This window comes from Tamandua tetradactyla, chromosome 3 (assembly GCF_023851605.1).
Source record: "Tamandua tetradactyla isolate mTamTet1 chromosome 3, mTamTet1.pri, whole genome shotgun sequence".
Lineage (NCBI taxonomy): Eukaryota > Metazoa > Chordata > Mammalia > Pilosa > Myrmecophagidae > Tamandua > Tamandua tetradactyla.
Window position 1 is genome coordinate 163,571,408 of NC_135329.1, and position 23,020 is coordinate 163,594,427.

General features: G+C 35.7%; 1 protein-coding gene and 1 long non-coding RNA gene across 13 annotated transcripts in view; one reads left to right on the forward strand and one right to left on the reverse strand.

Annotated features, from left to right (window-relative positions):
- The window catches only part of PMS1 (PMS1 homolog 1, mismatch repair system component), a 124,703-nt gene that overhangs the window by 37,204 nt on the left and 64,479 nt on the right, over positions 1 to 23,020 (forward strand). For 10 of the 12 annotated variants that reach the window (XM_077154431.1, XM_077154427.1, XM_077154425.1 and 7 more), the window contains one exon: positions 7,382 to 7,545. In XM_077154431.1, the coding sequence (XP_077010546.1) occupies positions 7,382 to 7,545 (164 nt within the window). Of the gene's footprint in view, positions 1 to 7,381; positions 7,546 to 15,274; positions 15,978 to 23,020 lie in introns of those variants that run through there. The other 2 variants (XM_077154435.1, XM_077154434.1) reach the window with 1 other exon arrangement.
- On the reverse strand, positions 421 to 15,609 carry LOC143677876 (uncharacterized). Its single transcript, XR_013172962.1, has 3 exons — positions 15,263 to 15,609; positions 2,073 to 2,202; positions 421 to 661 (listed from the first exon to the last, which is right to left on the reverse strand). It is a non-coding gene; the product is annotated as an uncharacterized LOC143677876 (long non-coding RNA).

Genomic DNA, 23,020 nt, shown 5'->3' on the forward strand with positions numbered 1-23,020 from the left:
ACTATGAAATAACAGTCCTTAAATACGAATCCACCTGATCATTGCCCTTTTTTTTTTTTTTTTTTACAATCAGTAATTCTTAATAACATCACATAGTTGCATATTTGATCATTGCCCTTTTGCTTGTTGATTTCTCTGTCCTTGTTCTTCTTCCTTTAGTTAATGAAACCAGGTATGTATATTGGGGAGTTTCTTTAGTCAATAAATGAGCCTTATTTTCTTTACCATATTCCTTTTATCCTGAGAAACAGCGTACTTGGAAGGTCAGTTTGCCTTTCATAACTTATTTTTTTTGTCTCTTAAATACAATTAATTGACAGGGAAAACAAAACAAAACAAAAAAACAAGTCAAGTTCTTAATTTCAAATTGCTCTACATATATGTATTATACAAATCCACAAATACTTTCAAAAACGTTTTCACATTTATTTTGCCTTAGTCCTAATATTTTTTGAGTGCTTGGATCATAGACTCACATTTCACCAGCTGTCATTCAGGTTCCATTTAAATATTTTCTGTGTAAGATAAAACTAGAGTTCAACCATCCTAATTTATACCTGTGCATTAAGGGTTCTTGTAGATTAATTCTGCTGAAGTGTGAACATCCATGCTTAACAGTTACTCCCGCACACTCTCTGATGGAATGACACCTGTAGAAAGTCTGAAAGAGTCAGTTCATAACAAAATCTTACGCATTGATAAATTTGTCACCCCTTTAAAAAAGCATATTTGAAAATTTAAAAACTAGATTGCTGGAAATTTTAGTTCTGATTTTTCCAGGTGTAGTTACTTGTTTTATGGATTAATTTAGCAATTTTAAATTATATGTACATTTAACAATATGTTGTTTTAAATTACCCTTGTTTTTCTTCACTTTTGTTTTACAATATTTTTTAAAATAATAGGAAATGCAAAAATAATTCTCCAGGTTTTAGACCACTTCACCAAGAACTGTGATTGAATTACATTTTGGTTGTCTCCTTTTCTGTCATGACATCTATTCCCTTTACCCTAGGTAATCAGCATTAAGCTTTCTAAATTGATTTACCTTCCTAGACAAATTCTTTTAATACCTCCTGGTATACTGCATTAGGAATTTCTCAAATATCAAAAGTGATATATAAAGTACTCTGACAAGATATTTCCTTTTCTTACCCTTTTATTAGAGTAGAGCATCATGTTCTTTGTAAATCCCTACTATGTGTAATTTTACATTATTAAGAGATCTTTTCATCTTAATTGAAGTAGTGGAATCTTTATTCATTGAGTGCTTTAAGAAAACTTCCTGATATATTTAAGTAACCATACCTCTTTACATTAGGAATATAAATAGCTGCCATTAGAAGGCATCACATAGGGTCATGTAAAAATATAACAGGTTGCATATTACAGGACTGCAGTTTAATTCTGGTGTTTGCAGAATGTGCTAAAGTTAGAGAGCTGAACAGTTCTCTTGTAAAATATGATAGTATACTGGTGCCTCCTCCTTATTGTCCAGTATTACTTGGTATTTGTTTTTTCAAGAATGCATATTTCATTTGGAATCAGAAAAAGTCTTCTCCATCAGTAAATTTTGTTCAAACATATGTATTTCTCACCTTATTGCTAATTCTAAGTTTGTTCTAAGAGAATATTTTTAGCTGCTAAAGCAATAATTTGCCAAAGTACAGATTGTGTAGGTATATTGTGGTCTTTGATGTATAAAATATGATTTCAAAAATCAACAGATTATATTTTCCTTTCATAAATACTTTTATATTTTACTCTGTTGATTTCTGCCTGCCTTCCTTCCCTCCATCTGCAGCTGCAGATGATGATACTCTTTTTCTCATCTAGGAACTCAGAGACTATTGGGGAAATAATGACAGTAAAATAAAGCCACCAGCTGCCTTGAAGGCGGTTAGAGAGTTTTTTAGAAGAGATAATAATTGAGTTTGTAGATGGTGGGAATTTGAAGGTGGTAGGTAAGGAGTTGAAATATAATTTTTCAGCAAGAGAAGAATGATGGATATAGATTTCAGGAGACCATTGGTCCCTGTGTTGTAATGAGAAAAAAAATGATGAAAAAATACCTTTCTTTAATCCTATTGAAGAGCTGTGTCACAAAGAAGTTTAAATAAATTAAGTTGAAGAGATAAATGATTCCTTCCTAGATGAGAAGAGACTTATGGCCACTTGCATCTCTGGGAGCATTAACTGGGTCTGGAAGCATAGGCAGGCAACAAAGTGAGTATAGTATGGGTGGGAACATTTATGATATTAAGAGAAACCAGATGAACTTTCAGTAGTCAAATATGGGGCTGACATAGCATATTGGAATATGGAAATCTCAAACTCAGTGGTAGACAACCTTACATGTCAAATCTTCTAATCAGGACTTTTGCTAAGTAAGCAGTAATGAAAGGTGGGACTGAGCTGTGAAGAAAGATATCTAGTGCTTAGACCTACAGTACTACTAGAGTAAGAGGTCTGATTGTATCCTCAAGATATTTGAAACCAGAGGTGAACTAAAACTAAATAAAGGGATAACTCAACTCTAATAAAAATAAATTCCTATTTAGATGAAAGCTCTGAACTCTAGCCGCTTGACTGAGGAAAGGAAGCACCTTCTTTTGGGAAAAACAGTATCTACTTCAGTATCTATCATTCTTATATACACCATGTCCAGCAAATAATAAAAATTATGAGAGAAATGGAGAAAGGTAAATAGGATCCATAATTGAGAGGAAAAATAAGTAACATAATCAAACCCATAGATGGCCTGCATATTTGAATTAGCAGAAAAAAACTATATAAACAACTAACATATTAAAGAATCTGGAAGAAAAGGTGGTCAAAATTGGTAAGATGATAGAGGATTTCAGCAGAGAAATGAAAACTCTAAAAAAAGAACCAAAATGAAAATGCTAGAATATCTGAAGAATTAATTGGATGGGCTTAACAACAGAGTATTCTTAAAGATACGTCAACAGAAATTATGTAAACTGAAGTACAGAGAGAAAATAGAATAAAAAGTAATAGAAATTTGTGGGGCAAGATTAGATGGCATAATATCATATTTATAATAAGAATGCCAAAAGGAAAACAGAGGGGAAGGAAGTGGTTGGGGCAGAAAAATAATCTGAAGAGAAAATGTCAAAAAAATTAGCAAATTTGCTTGAAGACACCTAGTCACGGGTCCAAGAAACTCAGTGAACCCCTAGTGGAATAAATATAAACAAAAGCACAGCGAGGCACATCATATACTGCTGGAAACAAAAGAAAGGCAGCTTAAAAAAATACATTCAGGGGAGCAACAAAAAGAATGGCAGGTAACTTTTCATAAAAAACATAGAAAGAAAATGGATTGAGCATTTAAAAAAATTGTCAACTTACAATTCTGTGTTCAGCAAAAATGTCCTTATGAGATAAAGACAAAATAAAGGCAATTTCATAAATATAAAAGCTGAGAAAATTAATCACCAGCAGACTTGTACTATGGGAAATACTAAAGGAAGCTTTTTAAGCTGAAGAAAAATGGTCCTAGATGGTGACTGAAATCTGAAAGAAGGAAAGAAAAACACTGGAAAAGTTAAATATGTCAAAAATTTGAAAGATTAAATTAAAAAAATTATTTTAAAAAGAAAATATAAAACAACATTTTACAGAGTTTATAAGATATGTAGGAGTAAAGTACATGACAAAATAGTACAAAAGAGTAAAGGTAATTAAACTGCTGCAAGGTATTTATATTATTTGTGACATATAGTTCACTTCTGTTATCACTATTTGTAATTGCTAGAGTAATCACTAAAAATAATACAAAGAGGTATAGCTAGAAAGCCAATAAGGTAGTTAAATAGCATCAGAATGATATTAGATTGCAGTGAGAGGGCTTAGGGGTAGCAGAAACAGGAAATTGGGCACGTCAGGCATTAGGTTATGAAGGGCCTTATTTTGAAATCATGGTGAGCTATTGAAACGTTTTAGGCAAAGGAATAATATCAGATTTATGGTATTGGCAGAATTAAGTGGTCGGATATTATAATTCCTACCAAAAGTTGTGTTGTACCATAAGAGATGTTACTTCGAACTAAGGTTTGAAAGGAAAGAAGGGACTTAACAGATTTGAGAGAGATTTTTGGGATAGAACACAGAGGCCAAGATGAATTATGCAGTATTGGCAGCATTTTAGTTTCATTACTGCCAAAACAAATACCATGCAGTGGGCTGGCTTAAACAATGGAAATTTATTGGCTCATTATCTTGAGGCTAAGAGAATTCCAAAATCAAGGTATCATCAAGGCAATGATGACCTCCCAGAAGACTGGCATTCTACTGGCAATCATCGGTCATTAGCTTTTCTGTCACCTGGCACTCATATCGCATCCTCTCCTGACTTCTCCTTTCTTTTCTGGGTTCCATTAACCTCTAACTTCTAGCTGTTCCTTGTGGCTTTCCTCGTTCTCTCTGTGACTTTCCCTTCAGTAATAGGATGGAGATCCATCCTGATTCAACAGGGCCACACCTTGACTGAAGTAACCTCATCGAGAGTTCACATCCACAGTAGTAATAGATTAAGTTTAAGGACGTGTTTTTCTAGTATACATAGCTCCAGACCACCACAGTCTGTCCCCTAGACCCCAAAAAAGCATGTTATTTATATATGTGAAATACATTCATACTATCACAACATCACAAGCTGTAAATCATTTTAGTAATAATTGTAAAGTACAAGGTCTCATCAAAATTGGTTATGGATGTGATCTGTCCTATCTGTGGAACTGTGAAACCTACAAATCATGTTATCTGCTTCTATTGTACAATGGAGGGGCAGGCATTGGATAAACATTCCCATTCCAGAAGAGAAAAATTGGAAGGAAACCAGGGTTCATTGGTCCTAAACAATTCACAGCTCAGCAGGGCAAACTCCATTAGATTTCAAGGTCTGAAACATCTGTGATTGATGCTTTTTCCTCCAGGCCTGATGGAGTGGTAGCCCCACTTCTTCCAAGTGCTTGTGATTTTGGCCGTACTCTTTCCAAACACTGGAGTGAAGGCTCCATTCTTTTTAAACATCAGGATGGCAGCTGTGCTCTCCATGAACCTCAGACATAGGCCACAACCTCTCTGAGTATTTTTGAGACCACAGGCCCTACCATCTGTGAGCACTGGGGTCACAGCATTCTCCATGAACAATGGGGAGCAAAGCCAGCTCCCCCTTCAACACCACAGCAGATTGCCTGCCCTCTCCAAATATAGAAGTGAAACTGTCCTTTCCACACTCTTGTGTGGGCCTCCTGTCTTGTCCTGAGGAGATCCCTTTGGTCCAGACCTTGACTTCCATGGTTCTGCCCTTGATGTTATTCTTCTTTAAATTTGTCCTTCTTTCTCACTTTCAGTCCAGGCTGGTAGTGGTTCTGCTTATGCAAATTCTGCAGAAGCTTTGATGACTTTGCATGCAGCTCAAACCATTAGATAGTAGAACCTTCTTGTATAACTGCATTTTCAGTCCTGACTTCTACTGAAATGGCTGACTGGGTCCAGCCTGTTTTCCAAGGACTAACTTTGTGGAAGCTCAGAGAGATCCCTGATAGTGTCACTTTGGCCCTAGTTTTAGAGCATATTATCTGGATAGGCTCAGAATTTTCCACACTATCAATTTCTGTGCTTAAGAGTTTGTGTTTAAGAGTTCATTTCTCGGGTTATCCGTTTCCTGCTGCATTTTACAATAAGCTGCAGAGAGAAGCCAGACTGCATCTTTCATACTAGCTTGAAAATCTCCTCAGCTGAAATCTAAATTCGTTGGTATCAAGTTCGGCTTACCATCCATCTTTAGAACTCAATTTGCCAACTTCTCTGCCACTTTAAAACAATGATCACCTTTCCTCCAGTTTCCAATAACGCATTCATCATTTCCTTCTAAGGTCTCATTGAAAGTACCTATAATGTCCATATTTCTACCAGCAGTCTCTTTAAATCTTCACAACAATCTAGGCTTTTTTTCTCAAGAACTCACAATTTTTCCAACCTCTACCCATTACTCAGTTCCAAATCTGTTTCCACATTTTTAGGTACTTGCAATAGCAGCACCCCAATTTCTGAAACAAAAACTTTCTTTCCTTGCTGCTAAATCCAGTGCCATAGAATCGGTTGGCTTAAAAAATGGGAATTTATCAGCTCACAGTTTTGAGACTGTGAAGTCCGAAATCAGTGCATCACCAAGACAGTTCTTTCTCCCAGAACACTGTGGTGTTTGGGGGCTGGCTGTCAGTGATCATTGGTCCTTGGCTTTTCTATCACATGGCAGTATACATGACAGCCTCTCCTGACGTCTCCTTTTTCTTCCAGATTTTGTTGACTTTCAGCTTCTGGCTTCTCCCTGTGGCTTCCTCTCTCTGTGACCTTCCCTGTAAGGCCTCCAATAATGGCAGTAAGACCTATTCTGATTCACCTGGATCACATCTTAACTGAAGTAACCTCTTCAGAAGGTCTTATTGATAATGAGTTCACACCCACAGGAATGGATGTAGTTTAAGAACACGTTTTATGGGGAAACAGCTCCAAATCAACACAGGCAGTAAGAGGTAGAAGGAACAGTCAGTTAACTCTGAAGTTTCTGGCTTTGGAAAGCTGTTGGATGGCAGATGTAACTGAGAAAGGGATTTCAGATATAGTATTAGACTTAAGGAGGAAGATAACTTGAAGTCTGGGTGTTGCTGGTTTGAAGTGTCTTGAGGATATCTAGGTGGTGATGGTCGGGTAAGCATCTTATATAACTTAAAGAGTGCATCTCTGAAAACAGGTTGTGGCTTGTAAATAACATCGTAAGATACTTTTTGTAGGCAGCAGTCATGGATGTACATATTATTATATCATTTGCGTTTTGTCCGTTATTGGTAAGACATTTATTGATTGAAGGAATGAATAACAGTTTCACATTTTCTTGCAAGGCAAAAACGAGTGCTTTATAGACCTAAAATGGGAAAATATCCTTAAATAAATGAACCTCTGTTAAGTGCAAAAGGATTGCTATCATATGCTATACATTGAAATTGAAGACTTCAGAGAAAGTTGCCAAATCTATAGACATAGATACAAGAAATTTCAAAGCAGATACTTGCATTCTGATGAGCCCATGTTTCTCTGTAGTGGTAGAAATAAGATATTTCTTGTTCAGATCATATAGAAGAGATCATACTTAGTAGGCCAGTTTTGTTACAAATAAAGTCTAGGAGGGACTAGGATACCTTGCAAAGTTGAGCCTTCTTTGGGTTTCTAAGAGTTGAAAGAGAACTGATGGTCAGTGAAAGAAGGGGCTAATTACTTAATTGCATATGGATTTGAAGATCTGTGAATATCAATCAAAATCTAAATATCCTTCCATCTTATCTGCCAACAGGTACAACAGTAACTGCTTTAAGATTATTTAAGAATCTCCCTGTAAGAAAGCAGTTTTACTCAACTTCCAAAAAATGTAAAGATGAAATAAAAAAGGTCCAAGATCTCCTCATAAGCTATGGAATCCTTAAACCTGACTTAAGGATTGTTTTTATACATAACAAGGTAAGCATTGTTGTATGATTCAGTGAAGGGACAGTGTATTTATCTAAATTAGTGTGCTGGTTTGAAAGGATGTACGTCCCCTAGAAAAGCCATGTTTTAATCAAAATGCCATTTCATAAAGGCAGAATAATCCCTATTCAATACTGTATGTTTGAAACTGTAATCAGATCATCTCCCTGGAAATGTGATTTAATCAAGAGTGGTTGTTCAGCTGGATTAAGTGATGACATGTCTCCACCCATTTGGGTGGGCCTTAATAAGTTTCTGGGGTCCTATAAAAGAGGAAACATTTTGGAGAATGGGAGATTCAGAGAGAGCAGAGAATACTGCAGCACCACGAAGCAGGAGGTCCACAAGCCAGCAACCTTTGGAGATGAAAAAAGAAAATGTCTCCCAGGGAGCTTCATGAAACCAGAAGCCAGGAGAGAAAGCTAGCAGATGACACCGTGTTTGCCATGTGCCCTTCCAGCTGAGAGAGAGGCCCTGGCTGTGTTCACCATGTGCCTTCTCACTTGAAAGAGAAACCCTGAGCTTCATCAGCCTTCTTGAACCAAGGTATCTTTCCTTGGATACCTTAGATTGGACATTTCTATAGACTTGTTTTAATTGAGACAATTTCTCAGCCTTAGAACTGTAAACTAGCAGCTTATTAAATTCCCCTTTTAAAAAGCCATTCCATTTCTGGTATATTGCATTCCGGCAGCTAGCAAACTAAAACAATTAGGTATGTAAAGAGTCTTCTTTCAGAAGTTTGGTCCAATTTGATTTTATTTTTATTATGTGAGAGCATCTTTTAATTCATCATCTAATGTCTATATGAAATCTGATTCACCTTTCATTTCTTAATTTCTAAGATCATCAATTTCCTCAGCAGACTTTTTATCCAAGAAATGTTTGAGTGCTTCCTTTTGTTAAATACTGTGATGGATTCTGAAAATATCAAGATGAATAAGACTTATTCTCTTCCTTCAAGGAGTTTATAGTTTAATGACAGTTTTTTTCATCTTGTCTTCTAAGCTTTTCTTCTTTGAAAGAGTTTTTTGTTTGTTTTTTAAAAGAAACCAGTTCATTTCTTTCTATTTTTCAAAATAGGGCAGATATGGGAAAAAATTCATTTTGTTGCTGAATGAGCCGTAGGAAAGAAAGCTTTCATATTTTCTGATTATTCTGTACTTAAAATTCTATGTGACTACCTTAAAATATTTAAAGGAAGGAGAACAGAACCACACATCAAAAGTCTGTAAGCCTGGTGGGCATAGGGAGTTAACACTTATTGAAGGCCTATAGAATGCCAGGACCTATGCTGGTTTCCCTAATCTCCTGTAATCCTCACAACAACCAAATGAGGTAGACATCAATTTTGTAGTTGTCCTCTGAAGTGAAGTCAAAGAGGTTTACTAATTTGCTCAGTGTTAAATAATTAGTTGAGGTGGGGTTTAAACAGCATACCTACAGAATAGAGCTTCTTGACACTATATTATACTGTTTTCCCATTTTGATATTACTTTGCCTTTATATAGTTCTTTTCCAAATTTCAAAGTATTTACATAATTTTCTTTGGTTCTTACAATAACTTGTGTTCCCTGCAACTTGTTTGGGAACATGAAATTCAGAGGGATCAAAGGGATTATTTGATATATGATAAGTAATAGTGAACGCAGAACCCAGATTTGGTGCTTTTTGGTCCAGTTTTCTTTCTATCCCATATCTTTTTACTTGTTATCAAGAAGATTATTTATCAAACCTAGCCAAGTGGAATATTTGTGATCAAAATCTTTGGTCATCTTTAAAAATTCTTTTAAAAAATTAAAATAGTCAGCCACCTGTTCCTGCTGGCAGAGAGCTCAACCAAATGACACCTTGAGATCTCTTCCAGCTCTGTGCTATGATTTTCAGGATGTTGGTGGACAGAAACTCACCTTGCTAATATAAACAACCCTATAACCTCCTGATCCAAAAGTTCAATTATTAAAAGTTGAACGTCCCCAAGGTAAGAAAAGATCAAGGACAGAAGAAACATATGATAAGGAAAACAGAAAGAAATGTAATATTAAGAGAAATAGGAATAATATATTTTTAAAAGAAAAAAAAGAATACAACCAAGGAGAAAAGTTTTAAATAAGAGAAAAGAAAAAAACAAGATTATTGCATCACAGCAGAAATGAGTATTTCACATGTATTTGAAATTGATATAAAAGCTTTTAATTTATTCATTGAAAGTCAAATATCTTCTAAGCTTTTGATAAGTTTATGTCATTTTCTCAAGTGTAATATTAACAATATAGACATTATCTTTTGAGAAAGAAAAGCAGTATTTTATAGTATACTGCATTTGATTATAGTTGGAGGACACCATATATGAATTTATATTGAGCAAGAATTTATATTCTTCTATGGAATTTAGTAATTTCAGATGCAGTTCAAATCCTGGAAAGTATGGTGAGAGTTTTATGCCATGAAAATATAAGATTATTAAAAGTATTAAATAGTAAAATTAAACATTGGCTATTATTATACAAGGAAATCATGGAATGAATTGGAATGAAGCAGTCTATCTTCAGGCTTTGCTTTAAATACCAGATCTTTTTTGAATTTTTTTGTTTCTTAATAATACTGTGGTACCTCAAAAATGTTAAAATATATTGTTAAATTTCCCCAAAAAGCATCAGCGTGTTATAGTAAACTCTGAACATTGAGTCCTACCATGTTCTTACCCTTTTTCTTTTAAACATTCTTGTTTTCATTGTTCCTTATTTGCTTTTCTGAAGATCTTTTTTGTATTTGCATAAAATTTAGACATGACTGTATTGGTGTCTTTCCTTTCTTTGATTTTTTTTCTGCCTTAGAAACAATCATATTGCACATAATATGAAAAGTACTAATGCTGTTTTGACAATTTGGATTAGATAGTGTTCCTTCTTTTTATGAAGGTTTAACCTGCCAAGACATTCTTTGAATACTGATAATGTTGATGTTCTTGCCAGTATGGTTACGTTAGAAAGAGGTATTTTTCTTCTTTCATCACCATGTTCCTTGAAAGCATATTGAATAATGACACAGCCAAAGGGAAATACTTTGCAAGTGGATTCTGTGAGTTTAAGTAGATATTTGGAGAGTTGGTAGAGCCATTCCTTAGATGACCATTGCAGTTTTCAGCTTTAGTTGTAATAACTGAAATCTTGTGAGGTTCTGGTGTATTAATTTTCATTTTATTAAGTAATTGCTTCCCACAATTAGTTGTTTTTCTCCATGTGATAATATCTGAAACTAATTTAGTATTCCTGGCTATTTCTTGTGAACATGAATAATTTCGTAGACCACTAATTAAGAATATAATGTTAAATGTATGATTTCAAATAGGAGATAACCCCATACTTTGTAATTGTTGACTTTGTATATATCTTGTGTTTTCTAAAATATAGTTTTTGGTTTTAAAAATTACTTTGAATTGACTTTTATTTTGATAATTTTTGATAATTAGAGGCTTACTGGTTTTGCAAAAACTGAATTAGATGTCACTGATATATGAAAGTTCTTAACTGTTACAAAAGAGAGATAAATAATTTAAGGAATAACTTCCTCCTTCCACCCACATGCCACATGAATGTTAAGGCTGATTGGGATCCTTTTTTCTTCTGCTTTATTTTCTTTTTTTGTGATATGGAAGAATGATGACACATCTCCGAAGGGTTGAATAGTTCTGATTTGAGTCAATCTGGGAAGAGACAGGGCCTTAACCAGGAATAGAAACCTAAGAGACTGACCATGGATTTTTGGTAGTGAGTGTGGTGGCTCCTTTCCTTGATTTAGTTTCCAGGGTGTCTAAGAGAGTACTTCCTTGTGGTGGGTAGTAGGTAAAGATGTGGGAGGAAACCCAAGAATGGTAAAGAAGGTACCCATTTATTAGATTATAGATTAAAGATATATAATTATTAACTTGCCATCCATATCCTCTAAATTCATGATATTCTCTGTTTTCATTTTCTTGATAACTTCTTGCCTTTATTCAAACCTTTTTGATTGTTCCAGCTTTGTTTCAGCAGTTCTGTGGTGAATCAAGGAAAAGGTCTTTTGTCCACAATTGGCCCAGTGTTAAAGGATCACTTCCTTTCCCCACCCATCCCAGCCAGGATTGTGGAGGCAATAAAATCAGTGTAATTCCAGTTCAGTCCTGTGGCTTAAATTCCCCTTTTTTAAATGAAATCTTCCATTGCAAACCCTGAAAGTTTTTTTTGTTTATTTTTTTAATAATTAATGAAGTTGAAAGTCCCTTCAGATTTATTTTAACTTGGGGTTGATTATCAATCATCTTTTTAATTTATTTTGTTACTTGTAAATTAATGATAATTAAAAATTTTAAATGATTCTCATATTTTCTTTGTACATTAATTTCTTTTACTTTTCACCCAAGTTCTGAGAACTACGATATAGAACAGATTAAAGACGTCTATATATTCAATTTTAGAGTAATTTCTGATTTTGATGTTTATCTACATTAATAGAAGAATCTCAAAAGCCTTCCTGTATCCCTTAGCAAGACTTAACTATTCCTCAGATGTTCCCATAGCATGTTCTGTGTACTTTTATTGTGACATTTTTGCTTTGCTGGCAACTACTTACTGAAAGTAGTACATCCCCAGAAAAGCCATGTTTCAATCCTGATCCAATCTTGTCGGGCAGCTGTTTCTTTTAATTCTAATTTAGTTCAGTAGAAGTAGAAGTAGAAGTGGAAGCTTCTGATTAGATTTTATCTGTGGAGATGTGATACACCCAATTGTGGGTGTGACTTTTGATTAGATGGAGATATGGCTCCACCCATTTCAGGTGGGTCTTGATTAGTTTACTAGAATATTTAAAAGGGGAAACATTTTGGAGAAACCTCAGAAATGATAGAGCCAACAGAAACTTCAGAGCAGAGTTGACACAGATGCAGACACTTGGAGAACAGAGACACAGATGTTTGGAGATGCTAGGAGCCCAGCAGACATCACCATGAGTTGTTAAGCAAGCCAGAACCTGGCCAAGGGAAGCCAAGAAATGAAAGCCAGCCCCAGAGATGCAAACTGAGGAAACCCACAGGAACAGAGGCTGAAGGCAATGGAGCCCAGGAGCAAGGAACCAGCAAATGCCAGCCACGTGACTATCCAACTGACAGAAATGTTCCTAACCCTTCAGCCTTCCTTGAATTAAGGTATCTTTTTCTGGATGCCTTGGTTTGGACATTTTTATAGGCTTAGATCTGTAAATTGGAACTTGTTAAATTTCCTTTATAAAAGCCATTCCAATTCAGGTATATTGCATTCTGGCAGCTTGCAAACTAAAACACATACTGTATCATCTATTTGATATTCTTATGGGATGGAGCGCTGCATCCTTCTCATCTATATTGCCCTTAATAATCAGTCAATACAGAGTCCATAAATTCAGCCTTCCCTCCTGTTACTATGCATATACTCTCTATGCTTCTAAAGCCAAGCCCTCTACTTGTACAAAAAGCGTTTTTAATATTTTTGACAAATCCTCACACACATACATTCCATACATGGTGTAAAATCAGTGACTCACAATGTCATCACATAGTTGTGTATTCATCATCATCATCATTTTTTAGAACATTTGAAACACTCCAGAAAAAGAAGTAAAAAAGAAAAAAACTCATACATAACATACCCTTTACCCTTCCTTCTCATTGATGACTAGTATTTCCATCTACCCAATTTATTTTATACTTATCCCCCCTATTTTTTATCCATATTTTTTTACTCATCTGTCTATACCCTGGATAAAAAGAGCATCAGACACAGATTTTCACAGTCACACAGTCACATTGTAAAAGTTATATTTTTATGCAATCGTCTTTAAGGATCAAGGCTACTGGAACACAGCTCAACAGTTTCAAGTACTTCCCTCTAGTCACTCCAATACACCGTAAATTAAGAAGGAATATCTATATATAATGCATAAGAGTAACCTCCAGGATAACCTCTCTACTCTGTTTGAAATTTCTGCCACTGAGACTTTATTTTTTCTCATTTCTTTCTTCCCCCTTTTGGTCAATAAGGCTTTCTCAGTCCCATAATGCCAGGTCCTTGCAAATCCCTGGAGTTCTTTCCCACGTTGCCAGGGAGATTTATACCCCTGGGACTCAGATCCCATATAGTGGGGGAGGTCAGTGAGTCACCTGCCGAGTTGGCTTAGAGAGAGATGTCATATCTGAGCAATGAAGGAGGTTCTCTGTGGGTGACTCTTAGGCATAATTATAAGTAGGCTAAGCCTATCCTTTGCGGGAGTAAGTTTCATAGGGGTGAATCCCAAGATTGAGGGCTTGGCCTGTTGATTTGGTTGTCTCCACTGCTTGCGAGAATATCTGGAATTCTCCAAATGGGAAGTTGAATATTTCTTCCTATCTCCCTAGTCCCTCAAGGGGACTTTGCAAATACTTCTTTCATTCACTGCCCAAATTACTCTGGGATATGTGTAAAACTTCTTGAAACAGTTGTCTGTATTCATTGTTTCCACTTACAGTCCTCCTATTTTCTCTTGAACCTACTTCAATCAGGCTTTTTCTCTCTTCCACTCTATTAGAACTTCTCTTATCAAGGTCATCACTGACCTCCAAGTTGCTAAATCCAGTGGTCATTTCCCAGTCCTCATTTTACTTAGCAGCATTTAACATAACTGATCACCCTATCTTTGAAAAACTTTTCTACTTGGCTTCTATGCCAATACCTAGATTTTTTTGATTTTCTTCCTACCTTTCTGACTATTCATTATCAGTTTCCTCATCTTCCTAACTTCTAGACATTTATTGTTCCAGGACTCAGTCCTTGAATTTACTCTCTTTTCTATATACTTATATTCTTGGTATGCCTGTTTAGTCTCATGACATTAGAAACCATTTATGCATTGATGACTCCTACATTTATATCTCCATTCTTTAACTCTCCCGTGAATGCCGGGCTCATATATCCAACTATGATTCCAATATCTGCCTCTGAATAGCTAATAATAGGCTTCTCAAATTTAACATGTCTAAAACTGAGCTCCACATCTCCCTTTCCAGAACTGCTCTTTCTGCATCCTTCCCCAAGACAAGGTCATTTTTGGCTAATGATTCTCTTACACCCTAATCTGATTTTAAAATATATCAAGACTCTTAACTACTTTTTGCCAGCTCCATGGCTACCACTGGTCCAAGTCATCATCATCTCTCAACTGGATTTTTGTAATAATATTCTAAATTGGATCTCCCCATTTCCTTCCAGCACTCTTTAGTCTCTGTTGTAACCATGCAACTCTACACTTATAGTATGAATTCAGCCATTCTGTAAAATTTTATTTACAAAACTGGTAGAAGGCTGGATTTAATCCTTGAGCTTTAGTTTTTTGATCCCCCTTATATATTACCCACTATTACCTCTGATTTCATTTACTTCTGCCCTCTTTCTCAGTCTGTTTTAGTTACACTGGGTCCTTGTTTCTTGAACCTGCCAGTCATGTTTCCAACTATTCTTTTTCCTTTTCTAGTTCCTTTGCCTAGAACATTTATTCCTCCATGTATCTGACTCAGTTTTAATTTTTTAAAATTATTGACTTAAACCTCCTTGGCAAGGTTTTCTTTAGCCACCTTAAAATTATAACCATTTCCTCTGTCCCACACATTTTCCTCCTCTATTTTTTTAGTAGCTCTCACCATGTAAGTATATATTGTACTTACTTTGATAAAGTATCTCTCTCACCTCCTCTAGAATATAATTTCCATGGGTGGGAGGAATATAGACTGTGTTTCCACTGCCGTATCCTTGGTGCCTATTTGTAGTGCGTCATGGAGATGCTCAAAAAGTATGTATTAAATGTGTAAGTGTGGGCAAGGGCTTCCAGGCATGTAACACAGGAGTACCCCACTGTGTTGGTGGACTTAACCCACACTGGACTGTGAACAGAAGCATTAAAACATCTGAGATTGACAGGTATATGTTGTCATTGAGGATTAAAGATAGCAGCTAGAGCAGAAAGATAGCAAAGCAGAAAGTATCAGCTCTGATGCTCAAGATACTTCCTTCTCCTTTTGTGAGACTCTGATGAAGTCACAAAGAGGGAGGGCTGAGTTTGGCAATTTGGCAGGTGATAATTATAGAGTTAGAGCAGCAACAACCTGTAAAAGTGACCTTATCTGGGACCCCCACCCCCCGTCAGAGTGATTCTCTGACAGTGTTGCAGTAGTGTGCAGGGAGAAGTTATGGGAGGCTAGTTACAAAGCTGTTAGGATAGTATAGATAGTAAGGGCCTGAACTAGGGTAAACAACGTTGAGTAGGTAAACCAAAGAATGGCTGTTGTAAGGAAGAATCAACCAGACTGGTTGACTGCATGAAGAAAATGAATAACAGAAAAGATTTGAAGACCTCTGATTTATTTACATGCCTAGGAAAATGTTAGTAATATTTCCCTTTTTTAATGCATGGATGTGTCTAATTTTCTCTTTTAATAGGCAGTTACCTTCATGAGTTACATTAACATAGTTTTGATTTCAGAAGTAACCTTTGCTGGCACTAACACTTTAATCAAGTCACTTACTACCTCAATGGGTATTAATAGCTCTCAATTTTCACTCAGCCCAGCCTTAAAGGGTCTTTCTAATTTGTGTTCAGATTATCTTCTCAGACTTATCTTCCTCTGTTCACTTGTATAAAATAGTGGTTCATGTAAATTGACTTATTTTACCACCTAAAAATTGATTTATTTACCACCTCTAAATGTCCTCTCCACTTTCCCACCTACACCTTTTATGTTCATACTGTTTTTCTACCTAGAATGATCGTGATCCATTTACCTGTATTACCAAATTCTTTTCTAATAGAAATCCTGTCTGACCCCCCAAAAAAGTTAATAGGAACAAAACAAACAAACAAACTTTTAAAGTAAAACTACTGTTAAGTCGCTGATAAACAGTTTGTGTTGGCCAGTCATTTTAGAAAAAAAACTGGTTGATTTTAGGTTGGACATTATTAGCCTTTAAAGTTGATTGCTTGTTGAAGTAAGAAAAAGGGGTTTGGGGGGAGGAGAAGGAGGAGAATGAGGAGAAACCATAAGCTTGCTGAAATCAAATATTGTTTTGAAGTGATAGCAGATTGATTTGCAGATAACCTTTTCTGCAAAGTTGAACATGGAAGAAATTGGTGATTGCCTCAGGGCTGTTTGAAAAGTAGACAGTGAAGTTTGGAAGGCCCGTTATTTAATCTCGCAACATTTTTATTTGTTATTTAGTCTCCTAATTGTTAAAAACAATTATTTTTTATTCTAAACAAGAGCTGCAAAATGGATACAATTTTGTTGAGTGCTCCTTTATTATTAAGAGGGTGTGCAGACCAAACATCTCTCTGCCTGCTTTACTTTTGAAAACAGAAGGATGATTAAGTTCTAATGTAGCCCAGAGTAATCTAGGCAAAAGATTAAAAAGTATTTGCAAAGTCGCCTTGAGGGAATTGTGGAAAAAGGTGGAAATATTAAACTTCCCCATCTGGGGAAGCCCTGATACTCTTGTAAGCGTTGGAGACTACCAATTTGATGGGCTAGGCGCTCGATTTTGGGGCTTACCCTTAGGAAACTTCTTCCTGCAAAGGAGAAACTAAGCCTACTGTGCTGGTTTGAGAGGATGTATGTACCCTAGAAAAGGCATGTTTTAATTGTAATCCCATTTTGTAAAGGCAGCCGTTTCTTCTAATCCCTATTCAGTACTGTATGTTTGAAGCTTTGATTAGATCATCTCCCTGGAGATGTGACTCAGTCAAGGCTGAACATCATCAGCCTTCTTGAATCAAGGTGTCTTTCCTTATGTGCCTTAATTTGGGCATTTTTATAGTGTTGCCTTAATTTGAATATTTTCTTGGCCTTAGAACTGTAAACTTGCAACTTAATAAATTCTCCTTTTTAAAATCCATTTGTTTCTGGTGTATCGCATACCCAAGCTTACTAACTAAACCAGATGGTTATAAAATTTATCTCCAAGATCTGAAAACATGGTTTAGCTTCCTTTTCTTCCTCTTCTCTGTAAAATTTAATATTGATTGATTTGCTTCTCATCATATAGTTTCAAGGACATTTCCATAGATTTGGCAATGAGCTATATTTGCTTTAAAGCTTGAAGCTAATATGAGAAATGAAATTTGTTTTCTATTATTAATTAATTATATTCATTAAACATAATTAGATAATTAAGAAGCCATATTTGCTTTCAGTTAGGTAATTAAGTATCTCTTAAATATATCAGCTAATACTTTTACATTAGACCTTGTTTATAAGGGCTAAGTGATTATGAGATTCTTTTTTAAAAAATATGACTACAACATCCCAACCCCCACACCTCCCCCCAAAAATCCACACATATGGAATTCTATTTGGAGACTTGTCTTTTAAAAATATATAGGATCAGAATAATTTCTAGTTAAACTTTTTAAACTGCTACAATTAGAAAGTACCTAAAATCTACTTCAAGGAATTTTTTTGATGAAAATTATAGGACTTTTAACTAACCCCCAAAATCTCTTCATTTTTAGGAAAGACTTATTTAACAATTAAGAAAATATACACTGGAGTTAGATGAGCAGGATGAAATTCTGATCCTCCAAGTTACTAACCAACCATCTTATCTGTCTAGGCTTCAATTATTTCATCTGTAAAATGGAATAGTACATAGCTTATGGGGTGGGTTTTTAAAATAAAATAGATAAAGCATTCTTAGCACAGTACCTTTCTTAAAAGCACTCAGTAATTGTTAACTGCATTTATTGTTGTTGATATGAATATTATTAAACTCTGGTTAGGTTCAAAGGGGTTTTTCAGAGGAGGTGGCCTGTTTTAGTTTCCTGGGCTGCTCAAGCAAATACCATACAATGGGTCAGTGTAAACAATGGGCATTTATTAGTTCACATGTTTGATATCTGGAAAAAGGCCAACTCAAGGTATCATCAAGGCTATGTTTTCTTCCTGAAGTTTGGCATTCTGGGGCTTGCTACCACTGTTCTGGTCCTGGGCTCTGTCAAGTGACAATTCACGTGAGGGCCTCTTCTTTTTCTTCTAGGTTCCATTGACTTTCAGCTTTTTGTTTACAGTGGTTTTCTCACTATCTGTCTGAGGTTCATTCTGCTTATAAAGGTCTCCAGTAATAGGATTAAGGCCCATCCTGGGCCACACCTTAACTGAAATAACCTCAACAAAAGGTCCTATGAACCTCATAGGAATGGATTAAGTTTAAGAACACGTTTTTCTAGGGTATGTACAACTCCAAACAACCACATAGCTTTAGGACTGCGTCTTTAAAAAGACTAGGCAGACAAAGGCATTCAATGCAGGGAGAACAGCATGCTCAAGGTCAAGTAATCAGAGGGCAGAGAATGCTGGTAAGAAAAGTAGATTAGGCTAGAGAGGTTGCTTGGAACCAGAATCTGAGATCCTACGTGCCATACTTGAAAATGGGACTTTTTGCCAAGTGGCCAGAAGGGAGCCAAATGAGGAGTTTCAGTAGGAAACTAAGATGATTCTCATGACAGTTGGAGGATGAACCATATTATGTGTAGTCTTGTGTAACTGAGGAAGGTGATTCAATAGTTCAGGTAGTTTCATAGGACTTAGAGAAGAGGGTCTGGACAAGAAAAACACTTCTGATACAGGTAGGAGTTGATTACCAATTGGAAATGATCTTTCTTGTTTTTAGAAATTGAAAAGAAAGGAGTATCTACAAGTTCCCTTTGAAAGATCTGCAGAGATGAATTTTAGGTATTTAAATTATTATTTTTTAGATAAATCATACCTCTACAAGGTTCAGAAACTAAAAATATGAAATGGTAGAATGAAAAAGTTACTCTCATCTTTGTCTCTTACCTGCTTAACTCCTGTACTATTTTGAAACTGTTGTGTACCCCAGAAAGCCATGTTGTTTAATCCTCATTCTGTATTTCTGAGTAGGACCTTTTTTTATTGTTTCCATAGATAAGTTGGTATAGCTAATATTGTTGTTGGATTGCCAGTTTGGGAAAAATTGCCTCTTGCTTATATTGTGTTTGTGGTCCTGCCCTTTTCTTAGCCAGAGTCAGTACAAGTAGATATCCAGGAGTAGATAGCAATAAATATGGATACAGCTATATTAACTGTGTAAGACCTTGGAAGTAGTTAAAACTTCTGACTTGCAAGAAATACAGTGTGAACTTACGTATCTCTGGGTGTATAGTTTGCATGAAGGGTTTGTACTGCATTTTGAACTAATAGCATATATTCCTTATTTCACATTTTAGGAGTTGTCATGGCTCACATAGACTTAGCATTGCATTTTTAAATTATGCTTCATCTGTATAGATCCTGTTTTTCCCCATTTATCACAAATTGCATTCACAATTTGAAATTGAATAATTAAATACTAAGTATTCATGTCTAACTTAGTCTCCTTCAAATAGTATATGTCAGTGAAGTACTAGTTGAGATAGGGGCAATCTATGTTTGGCTAACTTCAATCAAACCTAAGATGGTGCACATGTAATAATATATTTTTGATTAAAGTGTTTTTGCACTGTCATCGTACTGACTAGAGTCAGATTCTTACTTGGCACATCCAGATGCTCCAGTTTTGTTTGACCTAGATAGAAACATATGGGGGTATGTGTGTATATTTTTAGCATATGTTCAGCTTTCAGCCCAGGGCAAATTATAAAAAAATTTCAGGAATAGAAAGAAAATATATTTGCAAATAATGTAGAATTGATTAAATAGTGAGGAAACAAAAAACAATTTCCTATAGAAAAATATGATTTAAAATTCAGTTTCTGCTAGATCTTTCAGTTTTTAATTGGTGCATTTTATTTAGTTGTTTAATAATGAATCCTTTCATGAAAATGAATCTGAAATGCCTAAGTTATAGTGAAGATTTAATTTATTGGCAGTCCACTTTATATTACTTGTTAGCTCAACTGAAACTAGTTTAGAAAATGCTCCTAAATGAGCCTCCTTGATCTGATACAGGAATTGCCTTGTGTGAAATAATACTTTCAAAGTATTAGCAGTATTAACTTAAAAAAAAAATGTCCACTTTTAATAGGTATCAAGTTTCCTAGCTTTTACAGAAACCCATTTCCTCAAGTGATTTTTTTACAATTCTGTATACTATCTATTCAACAGGTCAGATAGTGAAATAACATCCCTGCATTTATCAATAGCTAAGATTTTTTTTCTATCTGTACTTGAGGCATCATTTTAATGTAAACTAAAATAAACAGTGATGATTACACTATTGATAATGTCACAGGCTTCAAAGCTATATCCAGTGGAGTAATTTTAAAGCATTACTTTTCTTGGAATATTTTCTTGACTTCTTTATTTTAAAATATATGCTGTGGTGGTTTAAAAGGATTTATGTATCCTCGAAAAGCCATGTTTTAATCCTAATTAATCTTGTGGAAGCAATGGTTTCTTCTATCCCTATTTAGTACTATAAGTTGGGAATTTGATTAGGTTATCGCCATCGAGATGTGACTCAATCAATTCTGGATATTAAACTTAACATGTTTCCACCCATTCTACGTGGGTCTTGATTAGTTTACTGGAATCCTATAAAAGAGGAGTCATTTTGGAGAGAGTTCCCTTTTTAAGAACAAGGAGAGAGCCACAGAACCACAAAAGAAGGACAAGAGAACCACAGTGACCACCAGCCAGTGACCTTTGGAGATGAAGAAGGAAAATGCCTCCTTGGGAGCTTCATGAAGCAAGAGGCCTGCAGAGAAAGCTAGCAGATGTCACTATGTTCGCCATGTGCCCTTCCAGCTGAGAAAGTCTAAATGCCATCAGCCTTCTTGAACCAAGGTATCTTTCCCTAGATGCCTTAGATTGAACATTTCTATAGATTTGTTTTAATTTGGACAGTTTCATAGCCTAAGAACTGTAAATTAGCAACTTATTAAATTCCCCTTTTTAAAAGCCATTCCATTTCTGATATATTGCATTCTGGCAGCTAGCAAACTAGAGTATATGCCAATATCAGAGAGTTGCTATATCTTTAGAGTGATAAACTTTTTGTGAATAAGTGTTTATGCTCAACTACTCCTTATAAGTATGTTATGGAAACTATGAAGCAGGGGACATTTATCATAATAGTTGCAGATTATTTAGAACCTCATCTAGTTTCTGTTATTTTGAGTATTGCCCCTTTAATCATCAGCTGCTCCTTGGCTTTAAACAGCAGCCATAATAGCAGAAGCTAAAACTTCTTTGTGCTTTTAGAGGCTTAAACACATATATACACAGACATATGTACACATATACACAAAAGAGAAGCAAAGATTACAGTCTGACACTTTCTCAAAAGGTTAAACATAGAGTTATCATATGACCCAGCAATTCCACTCCTGGGTGTATACCCAAGAGAAATAAAAACATTATGTGTACATAAAAACTTTTACACAGAGTTTCATAGCACTGTTATTCGTAATAGCCAAAAGGTGGATACAACTCAAATACACATCAGTTGGTGAAGAGGTAAATCAAATATATATCCATACAGTGGAATATTACTTGGCCATAAAATGGAATGAAGTACCAATACATCCTATAGCATGCCTGTACTTTGAAAACACTATGCTAAGTGAAAAATGCCAGTCACAAAAGACCACATATTTTATAATACCCCAAATAGGCACATTTATAGGAACAGGAAGTAGATTTGTGATTTCGTAGTGTTAGTGCAGGGAGATATAGAGTGACTGCTAATGAGTATGAAGTTTCTTTTTGAACTAATGAAAATGTTCTAGATTAGATTGTAGTGATTATTGCATAACTCTGTTAATATATCAAATATATTGGTATATTATGGTATAAATTTATCATAATAGTTGCAGATTATTTAGAACCTCATCTAGTTTCTGTTATTTTGAGTATTGCCCCTTTAATCATCAGCTGCTACTTGGCTTTAAACAGCAGCCATAATAGCAGAATTAATGAGTATGTTAGTTAACTTAGTATTCCAGAGTTAATTATCTGGAATCTGAACTATATCTCAGTGAAATAGTTACATTAAAAAGAAAGAAAGGGGGGGGACAAGATGGCGGCTTGGTAAGGTACGTGCGTTTTAGTTCGTCCTCCAGAGCAACTACTAAGTGACCAGAAAAAGTACAGAACAGCTCCCGGAACCATGGCAGAAACCAGACACACAGCGTACCCCAGTCTGGACCAGCTGGACCGGCTGCGAGTCTCCTCAGCGTTGAGTTTCCTGAGCAGCGCGCGCTTCCCCAAGCCGTGGCAGCCGGCGCCCCTCCCCCACAGGCGGCTTCCCGGAGGGAAAGGAAAGCGTCTCCAACAGTAGCAGGGACTGAATCCAACCAAACACCAGTGGTGGCATTGATGGACAAATTCTGACTACTAGGGGTGGGCCCCCAGTTCAGGCGAAACTGATTGGGGCGGAGTTCGCCTGTTGGGCTTACTGAAAGAGAGGAAAGG